This window comes from Notolepis coatsorum (assembly GCF_963971535.1).
Source record: "Notolepis coatsorum genome assembly, chromosome: 4".
Taxonomy (NCBI): Eukaryota; Metazoa; Chordata; class Actinopteri; order Aulopiformes; family Paralepididae; genus Notolepis; species Notolepis coatsorum.
This window is the reverse complement of record NC_140168.1, coordinates 66,343,129-66,361,080: the sequence shown is the minus strand read 5'-3', so window position 1 is coordinate 66,361,080 and position 17,952 is coordinate 66,343,129. Positions and strand designations below refer to the sequence as shown.

Sequence of the window (17,952 nt, the reverse complement as noted above, 5' to 3'; positions counted from 1 at the left end):
GAGACGATAGGCGGCGGTATTTGCCCTTTTCGAGCTCAGACCCATTCCCAATGATAACGTCAGGCTGAATGGATGAAAAATGAATGGATATTACTAATAAAATAAATAACGATTAAAACCCAAGTTTTCTCGGGTCTTGGCACTCAACGCATGGCGTGTTAACCCGACTAATCTTCGTGGTTGGCACTGAATGGGTTAATATAGTCAATATCTTATGCCAAATGATTAGGACCGATATTTTATTATGCAAATTTTTTTCTACTTTTTCTTTGTATAAGGAAGTTGCATTGTTCATTTCAATACCTGTAATAGTACAGTAGTCCACACACACACACGCACACGTGTGCATTCAGTTAAGTTGGAATATGACTGTAAGTGGTCTGCACACGGTGGGCGACCAACGTCGCCTGGCGATGCGATCGCCTGTCGCTCAACGACAATCGCTTGGCCCCCCACACCAGAGGCGACCGTCGCTCTGTTTAGCTGGGGGTGTGGTTACTTGTTTCCCCCCGGGAGATATAGGAGGACGGACCGCCGGGACCGGACGTTATGTTGTCGTGAAGCGAGCGTATTAGCAGTGCTTCACTAGCACTAGCAGGTAGCTGTGTTGTGCGTTACGACGGAATATTAACCTGTAAAACCCATATTGAACTGGAATTAAACCACCATATACGAATACAACCTCTCCTCATTTTTCCTGACATTACTGCATGACTGATCGCTACAATATGTTTACTAGGCACCGATTGGACAAGTATTAATTATGCAGCTGAGAGAGAATGTTTTTTCACTGAAGACGCTGTTTTGTTCTCAACCATCATTTCTTTGGACAATAAACCTTACAAACTCAGCTGCAGCCTGGACATTAAACTCTGTCAACATCCACAACTTATTTTGTTACCCGAGTACAAAAACATCTAGTAGGTGCATCGTGGCGCATTGTCAATTTATTAGTTAATGACAAGCGGCCACTAAACCTTAAGTTCTCCCAACTAACGTTATTTATTTAAATTGTTCCTGTTAATAATAATTAACATAAGTAGCATGATAATAATATGTAGGTTATTGATCAATGAATGTATTGATACATTAATGGTGTGCAAATGATACACCAGTAGAAGTCATGTTATTTCCTCATTGTCCTTTCTGTGTCGCCTAAAAAAATAGGATTGAGGCGATTTTTAGCCAGGCGACAGAAATAGCTGCGCGACCGTCGCTTCAAAATCTCCTGCTGTGTGGGTTCTCTCATTCATAACAATGGAGGCGATACAATTCTGTCGGTCGGCTCGCAAAAAAAGTCGGTCGCCTGGCTAAAATCGCCCGCCGTGTGTGGACCACTTGCAGTTCAGTTTGTCAGGTACATGCGCAACACAGATTAGTGTTGACATCTGTCAGCTTGAGAAAATCCCATTTGCTGCAATAAAAATTATTGAAGTGAGATGAACAGACTGAAACCTTTATTTTATTAGATAAAACATGTTGACAAAGTTTTACTTTGCAGTTGAAAAAAGGTAATAAATCGCAATATAGTGCAATATTAATATCGCAATACTCAGCATATCGCAATATATTTTGAATCGCAATACTATCGTATCGTGACTTAAGTATCGTGATAATATCGTATCGTGAGGCCTCTGGTGATTCCCACCCCTAGTAATAGGTAATAACTGGTGATATGGTAATAGGTAATAACTATGGTAATAACTATGGTAATAGGTAATAACTGGTGATATGGTAATAGATAATAACTATGTAATAACTATGGTAATAGGTAATAACTGGTGATATGGTATTAACTATGGTAATAGGTAATAACTGGTGATATGGTAATAGGTAATAACTATGTAATAACTGCGTGGATCTTCTCCAGGTGCAGCACTTCAGTCAGGAGGTGCAGGTGCCTGAAGCACGCTCCTTCTATGGCTTCCAGATCCAGATGGAGAACGTCCACTCTGAGATGTACAGCATGCTCATCAACACCTACATCAGAGACCTGAAGGAGAGGTCAGATTCTACCTGCCTCAGGAGATGGACAGATGGACAGATGGATGGATGGATGGATGGATGGATGGATGGATGGATGGATCATTCGTAACACAAACAAATAAGACGTACAGAATTATACCTTTAACACATGTATATAGAATTATATTATTCCCTGTGAGGAAATACACAGAATCGCATGCCGCTTCTTTATTTTTTTTTACACTGTAAAGATGATTACAACTATTTCTACTTCTCCAAATCAAGAACAGTTTTATGTTGACGGCGGACGCAATGGTTTTCGCCTACATTTCCACTACATTTCAGTTAAAATGTATTTTCTTTTTATTGTAGTCACACAATTAATCTAATCTCAAAATACACTGTAAATAAAGTGCTGTGTTTGATACGTAAAATAAATACATAGGCCTATCATTATTATATGTGACTACACTGTTCTAGGCCCTGCAAAAAAAAAAGACGAATAAGCTGATACATAAATCCTTTACATTATTTCACTACTGATGATGAAATAAAGGGTGTCCCATTTCCTAGGTGAAGATTTCAACCCCTACCCCTTGTAGCTTAATTTTGAAGGGCCACTACGCTGTCAAGGACACTTCAAAACTAGGGGTAGTGCCAAGGGAAGGATATTGAAATTACAATTATTAAACACAATTATTAATTGATTTGAGAACATCATATGATGACGACTGAATTTGTTTTACCTTTCTTCTCAACCAAAGGCTGCCTTTCTGTCATATTCTACAAGTAACCAAAGACATTTGAAATAGCTCTGTGGCACCCTCCTCCCTCTCAACACGAGCTGAAACTACAGTTTGGGCTCACAGAGAGGGGCAGAGAACACCGCTGTGAAGGAAGGGTGCTCTGCGTTTACAACTCATGACGGGTTGATGAGCCGAATCTTGGCAAGAATGAACCCCTACCTGCTATAAAGGCGCTGCAGGCGGCTGAGCCTGCATTGTGACACCTCTGCTGAAAGTGTAGTTAATTCAATCTTTATTTATACTCGATAATACACTGAGTAATTAAACTCATTTACAGTGCCGTCGAGATGTTACATACACAAGTGTCACAGTGTGTTCATAAATATAAAGACATCAGACAATCAGAATAATTAACACTTTAATCGCCGATGACGTGTTTAGACGTCGTTCCTAGCCATGCTCATTCTGCCGAAGACGCCGTAACTCGTCTTTGATGTCAATATTTCAAAAATCTGTGATCGAAATCATATTTCTCCTCCGGGGTCCTGAGATATACTGCTGATCTCCACTCAACTCTCTATCGGTTCAAGAGCGCCATCTGGTGGCCGATCGGCAGATCGCCAACAGGAAGTGACTCGTCAAACAGGAAGTGCTCATCCATAAATCGTCCGGGCACTCGCGTTCATTAGCAGGACTCTATCTCAACACACTGGATAATCAATCGCTCGCCCTAACTCAATAAACAACGTTATTTGGACGTATATAGTATTATACAACCTGGAAATGGTTCATCAGGATCAACATCCCATAATCGAAAACTGTCTACTCCAAGCTGATCGTCCAACGGCGCGAGGAAGATACGGTGAGTTTCAACGTTATTTTCTAACGTCTTCTATACTAACTGATCTGATGATCATATGACCCACACTAGATGAATGGTATAACGTTGCCCACGGAATTATAAACGCCCCCTCGCCCATCCGGTCAATATCAGATGATACGTAGTAACTTCTAGAAGTACCTCCAGTTGAAATTTTTCATCTGGCACCGATCGCTACCAAACTGTATTTGATCATCAATATAGTGCATTTGGGGCTATAAATCAAGTTCTGGAGAAAGCTGCAGAAAACGATAAAAACATACTTATACTTTAGACCGTATTTTAGTATGAATATGTGAATGAAAAAGTATAACATTGATACACCCTGAACAATACATATAGGACATTGAATGGGCCATAATAATGTCAATTTAGCAATAGAATTTAAAAAGTTATAGCCCTGCAAAGAAGGGGAACTTCTCCATAGACAAATAGAGCTGGCTAGGGATGGTAAATTATGAATTTAACCATGGCGATCAAAGTGTTAAGAGCACATTTTAAAATACATTAAAAAAAAAAAAAAACATCTTTTTAAAAGAATAAAATAGCTAAAAATTAAAACAGAGGTAATAATTTAAAAACAATTACATATTGTGGTGACCTGATTGGTCATTAAGGTTCTAAACCGACCCATAGACACTAGAGTGTCTAGTTTCAGTGTTTCCTGCAGGGTATTCCATGATGTAGGGGCAAAACAGCCAAAAGCAGATCTACCAAGTTCAGTACAAACTCTAGGCACTCTAAAGGCGCTCCCATAGTCCAGCAGACTGTACACAGAGCAGACTCCGCGGATGTCCGCGCGGACGTCCGCGCGGACTCTTGAGCTTTGATCTCAGCGGACAGCAGACCCACAGGTGCGACGCTCCTATTTTCTGAGGCGCTGACTTGGTGTCACACAAAACGCTGCTCGGCGTTTTGGTTGACATCGAACTGCATTTAATGTGACGCCGCGCAAGCGATTGGTGGCGCGAGGAGAGAGATGAGCCCGTGAAGCTCTCTCTCTCTCTCTCTCTCTCTCTCTCGCTCTCTCGCTCTCCCGCTGATAATGTTCCCTCTGAACAGACAGAATTGTGGGAAATGTAGTAAAACTGGTGCGAGAAATGTAGGAAATAGACCGCGGACGTCCGCTGAGATCTGCTCGACTATGAAAGCTCAAAGAGCCGCGCGGACATCCGCGGAGTCTGCTCTGTGTGCAGTCTGCTGGACTATGGGAGCGCCTTAAGTGTAAGCCAAAAACTGGATTGTGTACGACAGGGTCCAGTGGTCCATTCCAATAAAGAACTAATATAATTTGGACAATCTCTAATTATGGCTTTATAAATAAAAAGATTGCAATGCAACTTACGTCTCTCTGCCAGAGAGGCCCACCCGACCTTATTATATAGGATACAATGGTGAGTACCATAACTAGTAGTTGTAGTGTATACAAGTCTTAGACGGAGATGCCAAGGAATACATTCCTAATTACCCACTGTTTGGAACACGGTGCTTGGAGCCATCTAGTCTAAATCATTCAAAACAAACAAAGAGTGTGACGATTATAGAATTGCTTGTTTTTTTTAGGGCTGGGCATTTAATCACATTTGACAGATTATGAAAACAAGATTATTTACTTTTAGGCAGGTCATGTTTTTAAGCCAGGTCATGTTTTTTAGCCAAGTCAAACCTTTTGAGCCAGTTAATGTTTTTGTTTTTCAATTGAATTATATTTAAAGTTCAAGGAAATCCACTGTTTTCATTCATATATATATATATATTTCTTAAGTTATAATAAAATAAATGCATAATGTTTCCAAAATCAATGAGTAATCGTGTTAAATAATTGCGATCTCAATATTGACCAGAAATAATGGTGATTAGGATATTTGCCATAATCGAGCAGCAGCCCTACTGGGAATCATAATCACAAAAAAGCAGTACTAACTCTGGTAAATAATACTATACAGTCTCAGAAGACGCAAACTGTAGGGGAGCTCCAGTAGCTCACCGCGTATCTCGGCGCTATTTCGGCGTCGGGGACAACCGTGCGCGTCACGGATCTGGGGTACACGAGTTCGACTCCCGGACTCGCCGTATTTTCTCAGTGTCTTCCCCTGATCTATATCCCATTCAACCTGTTTCTGTCGGTCATGCTTGACCAGAAAAAGCGATAAACGCTAAAAAATGAAGTTTTAAAAAAAAAGAAGATGCAAACTGTAAAACCTGCACCTGTACGTAACAACATGTTCCCGTGCCAGTTTGTAGCGATTTCAGTTGCACACCTGGGCACAGCGGTCTTTGTGGTGGCTGTGTGTGGTTTGGCAGGCGACAGTCTACAGACCACAGACTTAGAACGTTGCTACAAACATAACATATTGTTTATACTCGGTACAATAAGGTCCAATTTAATTTGTTTCCTGTCTTTTTTCTTTAGGGACTATTTATTTAACGCCATTGAGACCATGCCCTGTGTGAGACGGAAGGCAGACTGGGCACTGCAGTGGATAAATGACAGCACATCCACGTTCGGTAAGCATGTGCTGTGACATGTCAAGATATTGTTAGATTAGATATATTATTAGATTCGATTATATTAGATTAAAATGTATTGTCATTATACAGCACAAGTACAGTACAACGAAAATAAGTTTGAGAGTGCAAATGTAGCAGTAAAGTGCAACAGCAATATACAATGTACAGGTGATTAAGTCCCAACTGAGTATAGTCCTAATCAGATGTATGTACAGAGTTGTAGTATGATAATTAAAGACAGTATGACTACTACTGGCCAGCAGCGTAACTAGTAAGAGTAGGATATGTACAGATATAGATATAGTAAAGGACTATGTGCAGGTAAGTACAGACAGGAGAGGATAGGTATACGGTATATATATGGTATATACAGCATTATTGTACATGCTATTATACAGAGCTATGGGTTTAAGTTTAAGTTTATTTGGATCCCCATTAGCCACAGCAGTGCTGGGACTATTCTTCCTGGGGTCCATAACACGTACAGACTTATACACTCACAACATTCACATGTCATAGAGACAATTAAAACAACAATAAAAACCCTAATCAAATTCATAATACAATACAACAATATATACGCCTTATGAATTCATAATACAATACAATAATGCCTACTTATAATTAATTCATAATACAATACAGCAGTGGTGCCCAACCAGTCGATCGCGATCGACAGGTAGATCGCGGGCTGATTTCAAGTAGATCTTCATTAATAAAATTTGATTATTAAAAAAAAATAAAAAAATGCTGTTTGTTATTTAAGATGAGGTCGGACTCGGCACTGACAGATTTGTGTTCATTATGCTGCTTTTATAAAGCCTCAAATGACGGCTTACAATATACAATTTTGGCTGGTAGCTCTCGGGCTAGGTGGTAAATGAAAAAGTAGATCTTGGTTCAAAAAAGGTTGGCCACCCCTGCAATACAGCATAATATACTATTTAGCTTTTACATACATTATCTATGTTCATATCAGCCAATTATACAATCTTTTAATAATATATCCCTATCAGACACATGCCTTTTCATTTATTTATACCTATCTCTTTATCAGACACATACATTTTCATTTACGTACACACTATCTATTAGGGAATGTCAATTTCTTTGGTTGAAAATGTTGTTTTACCACGATTTTGAAACGACATTTACTATTCTCCTGCTTAACATGTCTGGGAAGAGAGTTCCATTCCTGCATACCACGGAACATGACAGTTCGCTTCATTGCATTCGACCTCACTTTTGGAAGTGTAAAACCTCGTGCAGAAGCATGTCTGGTGGAATGGTTGTGTCTGTCAAGACTTATAGATAAATTGGGGCGGCTACGTGGTGCAGTGGGCAAGGCGCTCACCACGAATACTGGAGGCTGGGCTCAAACAGATCATCTCTCTGTTCGAGCCCAGCGCTCCACATTGCTTTCAGTTTAGCTGGCCGTCCGCACTAATACACATTGGCAGTATTAGGGGGAGGGAAACTGATGGGTGGGGATCGGGCGTTGTGGACAGCGACTCCTACAGGTCGGTTGGTGCGCCTGCGCAGTAGAATCAGGAAGCGACGGGGGCGGGGCCCCTCCAAAGCCCAGACCCCCGACGCTGAAAGATCGAGCCGCGCAGGTGGAAAGATGCGACTGCTGTTACCTCGAGTATCGGAGGGGACTCGTGCTATGTATGACTTAGTCCACATTGCAGCCGGCTTGTGGGAGGCATGAAACAGCGTTCAAAGACAGGGGAGGGTTGAATTGGACGATACGAAATTGGGATGGGAGAAAAATTGAAAATGGGAGAAAAAGTGGATACAAAAAAAAGACTTATAGATAAATTGTTATATAAAATTGAGGGGATCTTTGTAACAAGAATATTCCTAGTGAATACAAGGAGTGAGCAGAGTAATTTATGTTTGACAAGTAACCAAGTTAAACAACTGTGCATCGCTGCAACATTAGTTCTGTACTCACAGCGAAGCGTTATACGTGCTGCTTTGTTTTGTACCATTTGCAATTTTTTCAGTTTATTCGTCGTTACATTCGACCATACTGCAGGACAATAGTCAAGATTTGACAACCAGAGCTTGAATGACCTGTTTGATAGAATTTAGTGGTAACAAATGAGCACATCTTTTAACAACAGAAATCCCTCTTCCCATTTTCACTACTATATTGTTTATATGGTGTGACCATGACAATTTACTGTCTAATGTTACCCCTAGTTTAGTCTCCTGGACTTGATTAATTACCACATCACTTATCAAAAGTTTCAAGACTGGGTTCGAGTATGGTTTGAACCAAAAATGATGCTACTTGTCTTTGATATGTTTAGAACTAGTTTGTTATTATTTTATTGTTATATGCAGGTGTACAAGCAAGTATATAGAGGGGATATAGGCAGGTATATTCAGACAGATATGGAATGGGTATATATATATATATGTGGTAAATATAACAATCAATATAAATGTAAATCTGCGGTATATACAGCACTGTTATACATGCTATCATATGGAGTATGTGGGTAGACAGTGAAAGTAGTAGGAAGGTATAAATTGAGTCGTACAGTAAAGGGATAGTTCATATTTTTGGAACCTATTTCTTATTTACCAATGATGTAAATAATTGATGTAACATTTAATCATGTTGTTGATCGGTAGAGTCCTTTTTCCAGCATAGTCTGTGATGTTTCTCATAATGATAATAATAATAATAATAATAATAATAATAATAATAATAATAATAATAATAATAATGGCTTGAATTTATATAGCGCCTTTCAAGTACCCAAGGCGCTTTATAATAAAAAGGGGGAGGGGAGAGGATAATGGTGACCTAAACTAAGAAACAAAATACAAAAACAGAACAGAACAAAAACAGAATAGAACAAAACAGAATGAATGGGATACTCAGGAGCATCAGAGACCATAAGCCTGAATGAAGAGGTAGGTCTTCAGCAGGTTTTTAAAGTGGACAAGAGAATTAGCATTTCGGATGTCCATGGGGAGGGAGTTCCAAAGGGTGGGGGCAGCCACACTAAAAGCCCTGTCCCCGAAGGTCCGCAACCTGGCTTGTGGGATGGTAAGTAAGCCTGTGTCAGAGGAGCGGAGATTCCGGGAGGGGGTGTAGGTGTGGAGAAAGTCGGATAGGTATTGAGGGGCAGTGGTGTGTAGAGATTTATGTCAGCAGGAGGATCTTGAAGGTGACACGATATTTTACAGGAAGCCAGTGGAGGGTGGGGGTGGTGTGATGTTCTCATACTATCTCTGGCTAGCTAATAAACTAACGCAAAGTCAATGAGGCTCAAGCTCCCGTCTGTACAAGCTGACCGAAGCTCCACTGAAATCTACTCCACAGTGCAGACAAAGTAGACTTCAGTGGAGCTTCAGTGAGCTCGTACACAGGCGGGAGCTCGACCCCATTGACTTTGCATTGGTCTGCGGCTAACGATCTGGGGTTAGTACGAGGAACAGCATGGATTGTGCTGAGAAAGGACTCCTACTGATCAACAACATTATTTGTCAGTAAGAAATATGGCCAGGGCTCCATTTCGTATTTCCTTTTGGTTCTCTTGAGGTTTTATGGCAGTTATCACACATACTGTGCCAACCTCATCAGGGTGAAGTATACAAGAGAAACCGCACACCTGGATCAACCAGGTGCTTGCCACAGGTGCTCATCGCATCAAAATAACACACTACACTACATTATGGGGATGCACGTAAAAAATCCCATATACAATTTCTACGTTTGTTTACTGAACTGTGAATAGTTATTTCTTTTCTTGACAATTGTACATACTTATAAATAAACATGTTGTTAAAGATCCCCTCCAGATGTATTTTAAACCCTTAAAATAACGTCCATATTGAATAACAATTTGTATACATTTATTCAATCAAATTGTTCAATAAACTACTGAAAATGGCTCAGCAGCATCTCTACACCTTTACCCTCATTAAGAAGGCAAGGATCTATGAATATGCAAATTGACAACAAGCACCCGTTGATAATTACCAGGAATTCCAAGTCGGCAGCTTATTATTCTTTCAAGACATGTCTGTGTCAGAATGATGATTTCTGTGTCTGCTGAAGCTAAGGGTGTCAAGTTACCACATGTTGGACCATGATAGGTTCGACCTATCAATGACATCACACATGCAACTCCGATTTCAGGGAAGGACAGAGAAGCTTCATGTGAAAAAGACACTTTGGTTACAAGTTCTGCACAAATAACAACCTGTATAGCTAAAGTCAGAGGATTTAACCATAAGAACATGTTTTTAAGTGGAAGGGATCTTTGAAAAGAAAATAGTTAGACATAAGAACAGGGTCAGCCAGGGATACATACAGCACAATGATTGGAGGGTACCATTATAGCACTCGAATCCAGACCGCGGTGGCCGTTGTGTTCGCAGGGGAGCGGCTAGTGGCGTTTGCAGCGGTCGAGGGCATCTTCTTCTCCGGCTCCTTCGCTGCCATCTACTGGTTGAAGAAGAGAGGCCTGCTGCCCGGCCTCACCTACTCCAACGAGCTGATCAGCAGGGATGAGGTGAGAGGAAGCTTCAGTGCGTTTACATGCAGATAGATATTCCAGTATTACTTTGGATAGATATTCTGTCGTTGACATGCCGTGTGTAAATACCACGTCCTGTTTACAAGGGATGAATAAGCTCATTATCTCAACTATTGGTAACTATGTTTGTGTCATCTGCGATCGCCTGGCATCACCAGTTGCCACTGCCATTATAAAACCGGTTAGGTTTGCACCGAAATGGGTCTGAACTGAAGCTCTTTGTGTTGGGTTCGAACTAGGAACGTTTTCAGATTCTGTACAATTAAATTCTTTATGTGTTCAAATGTATGCATACTACAGAGCTCTAACTACTCTATTATACGTATATACAGTAGGGGTGGGAATCACCAGTTTCATCATGATACGATACGATATCGATTCTTTGGACAACGATACGATATTTGCCGATATCACAAAGTCTCTCACGATACAATACGATTAGATTCAGGTGCCTGCGATCGATATGAGATGATATCATATGCCCATTTAACACAATCAGTAACATTTAGATCAACAAAAAAAAGGTAATGAAAATATCATTTGACATTTGTATTTTTGAGCTCTTCCAGACATTTAAAGGAAAATCAATCTATTGTTTTTAATACAAATAGACCTCCTGTTCACTGTAAAGTGCCACGTTTTTATATATTGAGCTTTAAACTTTAAGCTACATTTTTTGGAACTCAAAACTCACAACCTCCCTCTCCCAAACCGTTCCTACAACAATTTGTTGATGTTGCATGATCATGTATAGGCCTACATGTATTATGTATTATATTGTTTATGTTTAAATAACATTTAAACATCAAACTCCTCTGACCTCATCTGGTCTTTCCAAAGACGCGCGCACACACACACACACAGAAAGGGAGAATGCTATGCTGTAACATCTACACACACGGAGCTACTGCTGTTGTTCTTGGGCGGATATGAGACGCGCCACAGGATATTCAAAATAAGAGTATCGATATGAATCGATCTTATTACATCGCATCGATCCGATTCGATTGTTGATAATTACATCGATGTATCGATCTGGATCGATGTATCGTCCCACCCCTAATATACAGTATGCTACACAGCTTGGTTTGGCTGAGAAAAATACAAATTGTGTGTGTGTGTAGAAACCTATCCAGCTGCAAGCTGGCCTAGCACAGCACAAATGAAAAGAAGCGGATACAGACCATTAGCCTAGAAAGGTGTTTTTGGCCAACAGTTAAGGCTAGCTGGTCTGTATATGCTTCCATTCATTTGTGCTAAGCTAGGCTACCTTGCAGCCGGATAACTTTCTACCTAACACACAGAGAGGAAATTGGTATCCATCTTCTTATCTGATTCTAGCAAGCGCATTTCCCATAACGTTGGCACGTTCCTTTAAAGCGAAAAGGGCAGGGGACAGGGAATTATTTTGCCTTGTCGACCTCTCTGACAATCACTCCTCCGTCTCTGACACGTACTGTGTGTTGACGTACTGTGTGTTGACGTACTGTGTGTTGATGTACTGTGTGTTGTACTATATGTGTTGACGTACTGTCAGGGTTCCCACGGTACCTGGAAAACATGGAATAGATTTTTCCATTTTCCAGGTATGGAAAGGCATGGAAACTGAGCAAAAGTGAACACTTACATGGAAATAGAAACAGTTGTCCTGGAAAATTGTATTGGATGATGTGTAAAATAGTAATAAAATGAAACTATTGAGCACAAAATTAAGATGAGTTTATAAAAACCCTTTACATGTGAACAGCTTTTACTGTAGATAGAAATGCATGGCATCCTATATGGTATATTGGATGTTGGAATTTGATGCAGGCAACTTGGTGATATGGACTTTAAAAGTATAGTTTCGGATTGGTGGACTTCAGGAATAATAACGTTACTCGCGATCTCAATAGAAGGGTCAAATACATGCATTTCCCAGCCAACACGGGAGCCTTGACATCTACAGTGAAACTTCTTATGCAAGTTTATCCTCAAATGTAAGTACTGTAGCTGTGTTTTAACTGTGTTAAACCTGGGTTTATCAACGTTAGTTAGTAAGCAGTGCAATCTTGCTAACTAGCTAGCAACTTGAGTTTGTTTTGAATTTGGATTGTGTTAACACTTTGACGACTGTTCGGCGCCGTCTAATATGGTGCTAGAGGACCAAGGTTTGTCAACAAACCGATGTGTCTTTGTAGAGCTATATCTATACTTTATAGTATTGCTATCTGTCCATTCTCATTGTCACTTTCGTCTCATATATTTTCTGGGAAGCTAGTTATGGCGCTAAAGGCTACTAATGTTATATTCAACGGAATTTCTGTTGTATATATGCTAATGAAATAAAACAAACTGCTTATGATCCGGACTATTCCAGAGCATCTATGGATGAAATGGGGGCGGCGGGGGACGCCGATTAGTATTATTGATTACCAATAGAGTGTCCGTGCAAGTAGCCACATTCACAGATCGATTGCTTGCGTTGCACAGCAAGCTCCAATCCGGCTATAATTTAGGTGAAAAGGGTCTTACCGTCAGGACGTGTGATAGCCGGCAGCATTTCCCTGTTATCGATCGGCATCTGGTAGATCGATATGTCCATTGGCTGATCATAAATCCACTTATTCCAGGCTGAAATCTGCGCTTCGAAACGTGATCAATGGTGCAGGCTCTTTGTTTGGGATCAGGCTAATATGAAACGCCCCTAGACTGTAAAATAATTTTTTTTTCCATTCGCCCACAATGATACTGCAGTGGAGCGATGGCGCCCCTAAGAGGATCTGGCCGGTATTGCATGCTCGCGTTTCCACAGAGGCGGGTAGATCTGCAGAGTCGGTCTGCGATCTCGATCCGGTTATTAATATGGAATAAAACTATAACAACTGGCCACGGCTATATACGTGCCTCTGGTCCACAGCGCATGGCACCGAAACACGTATATATACGTGGACGGTCCTTAAAGTGTTAATGAATAGTTTTTCATCTACAGCTTGTTGCATTATTTCATGCATTGATATTATCAATAAGACATAATCTCTAAGCATTTACAATGTAGACTTGACTGGCACATCTTTTAAATCAAGTAAGTAGTCAGGTGTCCTAGGGGGTTGTGTGTGTAAGGGGAGGGGGGCGCGGATGGGGGCGGAAAGCTTCAGGGACCTATAGATCATCACTTAATAATGGTACCTGGAAAATCAGGAGGTAGCATGGAAAGAAATGTCAAGGCAAGCGTGGGAACCCTGACTGTGTGTTGTTGACGTACTGTGTGTTGTACTGTGTGTTGATGTACTGTGTGTTGATGTACTGTGTGTTGATGTACTGTGTGTTGACGTACTGTGTGTTGACGTACGGTGTGTTGTACTGTGTGTTGACATACTGTGTGTTGACATACTGTGTGTTGATGTACTGTGTGTTGTACTGTGTGTTGACATACTGTGTGTTGATGTACTGTGTGTTGATGTACTGTGTGTTGTACTGTGTGTTGTACTGTGTGTTGACGTACAGTGTGTTGACGTACTGTGTGTTGACGTACTGTGTGTTGTACTGTGTGTTGTACTGTGTGTTGATGTACTGTGTGTTGATGTGCTGTGTGTTGATGTACTGTGTGTTGTACTGTGTGTTGATGTACTGTGTGTTGTACTGTGTGTTGTACTGTGTGTTGATGTGCTGTGTGTTGATGTGCTGTGTGTTGATGTACTGTGTGTTGATGTACTGTGTGTTGATGTACTGTGTGTTGACGTACTGTGTGTTGTACTGTGTGTTGTACTGTGTGTTGATGTGCTGTGTGTTGATGTGCTGTGTGTTGATGTACTGTGTGTTGATGTACTGTGTGTTGATGTACTGTGTGTTGACGTACTGTGTGTTGTACTGTGTGTTGTACTGTGTGTTGACGTACTGTGTGTTGACGTACTATGTGTTGTACTGTGTGTTGATGTACTGTGTGTTGATGTGCTGTGTGTTGATGTGCTGTGTGTTGATGTGCTGTGTGTTGATGTACTGTGTGTTGATGTACTGTGTGTTGTACTGTGTGTTGATGTACTGTGTGTTGATGTGCTGTGTGTTGATGTGCTGTGTGTTGATGTGCTGTGTGTTGATGTACTGTGTGTTGATGTACTGTGTGTTGTTGTACTGTGTGTTGATGTACTGTGTGTTGATGTGCTGTGTGTTGATGTGCTGTGTGTTGATGTACTGTGTGTTGATGTACTGTGTGTTGATGTACTGTGTGTTGATGTACTGTGTGTTTATGTGCTGTGTGTTGATGTGCTGTGTGTTGATGTGCTGTGTGTTGATGTACTGTGTGTTGTACTGTGTGTTGATGTACTGTGTGTTGTACTGTGTGTTGATTTACTGTGTGTTGATGTACTGTGTGTTGACGACTTGACGTGCTGTGTGTTGACGTGCTGTGTGTTGACATGCTGTGTGTTGACATGCTGTGTGTTGACGTGCTGTGTGTTGACATGCTGTGTGTTGACATGCTGTGTGTTGACGTGCTGTGTGTTGACATGCTGTGTGTTGACGTGCTGTGTGTTGTCATGCTGTGTGTTGACGTGCTGTGTGTTGATGTACTGTGTGTTGACGTGCTGTGTGTTGACATGCTGTGTGTTGACGTGCTGTGTGTTGTCATGCTGTGTGTTGACGTGCTGTGTGTTGATGTACTGTGTGTTGACGTGCTGTGTGTTGACGTGCTGTGTGTTGACATGCTGTGTGTTGGCGTGCTGTGTTGACATGCTGTGTGTTGACGTGCTGTGTGTTGACGTGCTGTGTGTTGACATGCTGTGTGTTGACGTGCTGTGTGTTGACGTGCTGTGTTGACATGCTGTGTGTTGACGTGCTGTGTGTTGACGTGCTGTGTGTTGACATGCTGTGTGTTGACGTGCTGTGTGTTGACGTGCTGTGTGTTGTCTCCGTTCCCCAGGGGCTACACTGTAACTTCGCCTGCCTGCTGTACAGCTACCTGGTGAAGAAGCCCTCAGGGGACAGGGTGAATGACATCATCACCAAAGCTGTCAGCATTGAACAGGTCAGTAGGTGCTCATGGAAAACACGTTCCAACCTAATATCACAAGGCTGTCGGACTGCTCCCGACACTTCAGAAGACTATTGTGTCGAGGTGGGAACAGCATTCAATAGCTCATTCGGCTGCTGTTGCAAATTCCTGTCTTTGTTTTGTATTTTTTTGCAATAAATTTAAAAAGAAATATGGACAATTCTCCTTCATGTCCTTACATAACAGACGGGTGAAAGATTAAAGGAAAACCTGAACAAATGAGGAGAGAAACGTAACGCATGCAGATGCTTCCATACAGGTGAACTGCATGATACAATGACGCAAATAACATTCTGTCATGCTCTGTGGCCTCATGTATAAAAATGCTGAGCAGGCCCAGTTGACCTTGATTTTGGATTCAAATGGCAAGCAGAAAAGATCTAACCCTAACCCATCCACAATACACTAACCCTAACTCATCCACAGGACACTAACCCTAACCCATCCACAGGACACTAACCCTAACCCATCCACAGGACACTAACCCTAACCCATTCACAGGGCACGAGGGTTTTGATGATTATGAGAATTATGTGAATCATTTACTGTGGCCTTCAGTCGCCAGATCTCAACCCAGTTGAACAGCTATGAGAGAATTTGGACCGACGTATTTAGAGAGCTCTATCCACCTCTATCATCAAAACACCAGATTAGGGAATTTCTTCTGGAAGATTGGTGTTTCATCCCTCCAGTAGAGTTCCAGAGACTAGTAGAATATAAGCTGTTTTGGTGGCTCCTGGCCCAACCCCTGTCTCTCTATGTCTCTTGCAGGAGTTTTTGACAGAGGCTTTGCCAGTGGACCTCATTGGGATGAACTGTTCTCTGATGAAGCAGTATATCGAGTTTGTGGCTGATCGGCTACTCGTTGACCTCGGACTGGCTAAGGTGATTTTATTTGTATTTATTATTATTATTTGACAGGGCAAAATAATCCATGCACAATTTAAAATTGCACCATAGTTAGCTTCAAGCAAATTTTTGTTACATTTGCATCTTAGTACCTGGTTAATGTAACGATTCGATCCAACGTTGACTTGACTCTGATTCTTTAGGAAAATACATCATAAAATAATACCTTTTGACTTAAAGGAACACGCCAACATTTTGGGAAATTAGCTTATTTGCCATCTACCCTGGAGTTAGACAAGCAGATACATACCCTTTTGGGCGCAGTGATTTCATCACCTCAAAAGCCCTGTTGTTCTTTGAAAAATGGGGCTTTTGAGGTGATGAAATCACTGCGCCCAGGCAGCAGTGGTTTGGCAAAAAAAATTCAGAGTATCTGCTTAGAAAATGTAATTATCTCATTTTTTTTTACATTTATTTCACCACGTGGTAAATACACAGGTCACAACATGTTTACAGGAAAGTTTGAGTTGTATATGTGTAACGGATAGTACCGTGAAGCACAGTCACGAGGGACTTCAGATGTTGTGAAGTGACTGGGGCGAGTAGCGGTACTATCGGTTAAACTCACTCTCACCCTTAAAAAAAAGACACATAGACACGTTGCAAAGCAGTGAGTTCACCTCTTGGTATAGAGGTCTGTGCTTTAGCCCGCGGTGCGGCAGACCGCGGGTTCAAAACTCCCTCGGGGCATCAAAGTTTGAGGTGACGATATGACTACCGTTACATATGGAGTGTATTTCGTGACTGTTGGGAACTAGGCTACACTGGCACACCTACTTCCAGTGAATGACGCTAAGCTAGGCTAACGGTGCGGCTGTTCCCTAAGGCCCAGTCCACACGAGCGCTGGATTTAATGTAACCGAAGTTTGAAAAAAATAAACCTCTGTCCACACAGGTGAATAACCGCGTATAACCGCATACTCACGGCAGCTGGAAAACCAGCAACCGATACATGTAGTACAATGCCAAAGCAGTAGGCGGCGATGTTGTTCAGACATGAAGGCCATTTCAACCAATCAGAAAAGGTTGAACGCTCACTACACTTCCTGCTTAAAAACAAAACAAAGCCGCCATCTGCATATGCAAATCTGCATATGGCTCGCTGATAACAAACTATCATTACACATGGGCAAAACAGAGTCCATTCTCTTCGGTTCAAATAACAAACTCAGCAAGACCGACGGATTCTCAGTTACAGTGGGTGACAATATTGTCACAAGGAAAGATGAAATTACCTACCTGGGTTCCATCCTAGAGGCAAATCTTTCCTGTGACAAAATGGCATCCAATGTAATAAAAAAAGTCAACCAACGAACTAGATTCTTGTACCGGATCTCCTCTCTGGTAAAC

The 17,952-nt window shown here is 41.4% G+C and overlaps 1 protein-coding gene across 1 annotated transcript in view; it reads left to right on the top strand.

The window, feature by feature from the left end:
* Positions 1 to 17,952, top strand: part of rrm2b (ribonucleotide reductase M2 b) — a 50,287-nt gene that overhangs the window by 28,683 nt on the left and 3,652 nt on the right. The window contains exons 4-8 of the mRNA XM_084312399.1: positions 1,871 to 2,004; positions 6,005 to 6,099; positions 10,507 to 10,640; positions 15,562 to 15,666; positions 16,465 to 16,578. Of these exons, the coding sequence (XP_084168525.1) occupies positions 1,871 to 2,004; positions 6,005 to 6,099; positions 10,507 to 10,640; positions 15,562 to 15,666; positions 16,465 to 16,578 (582 nt within the window). The remainder of the gene's footprint in view (positions 1 to 1,870; positions 2,005 to 6,004; positions 6,100 to 10,506; positions 10,641 to 15,561; positions 15,667 to 16,464; positions 16,579 to 17,952) is intronic.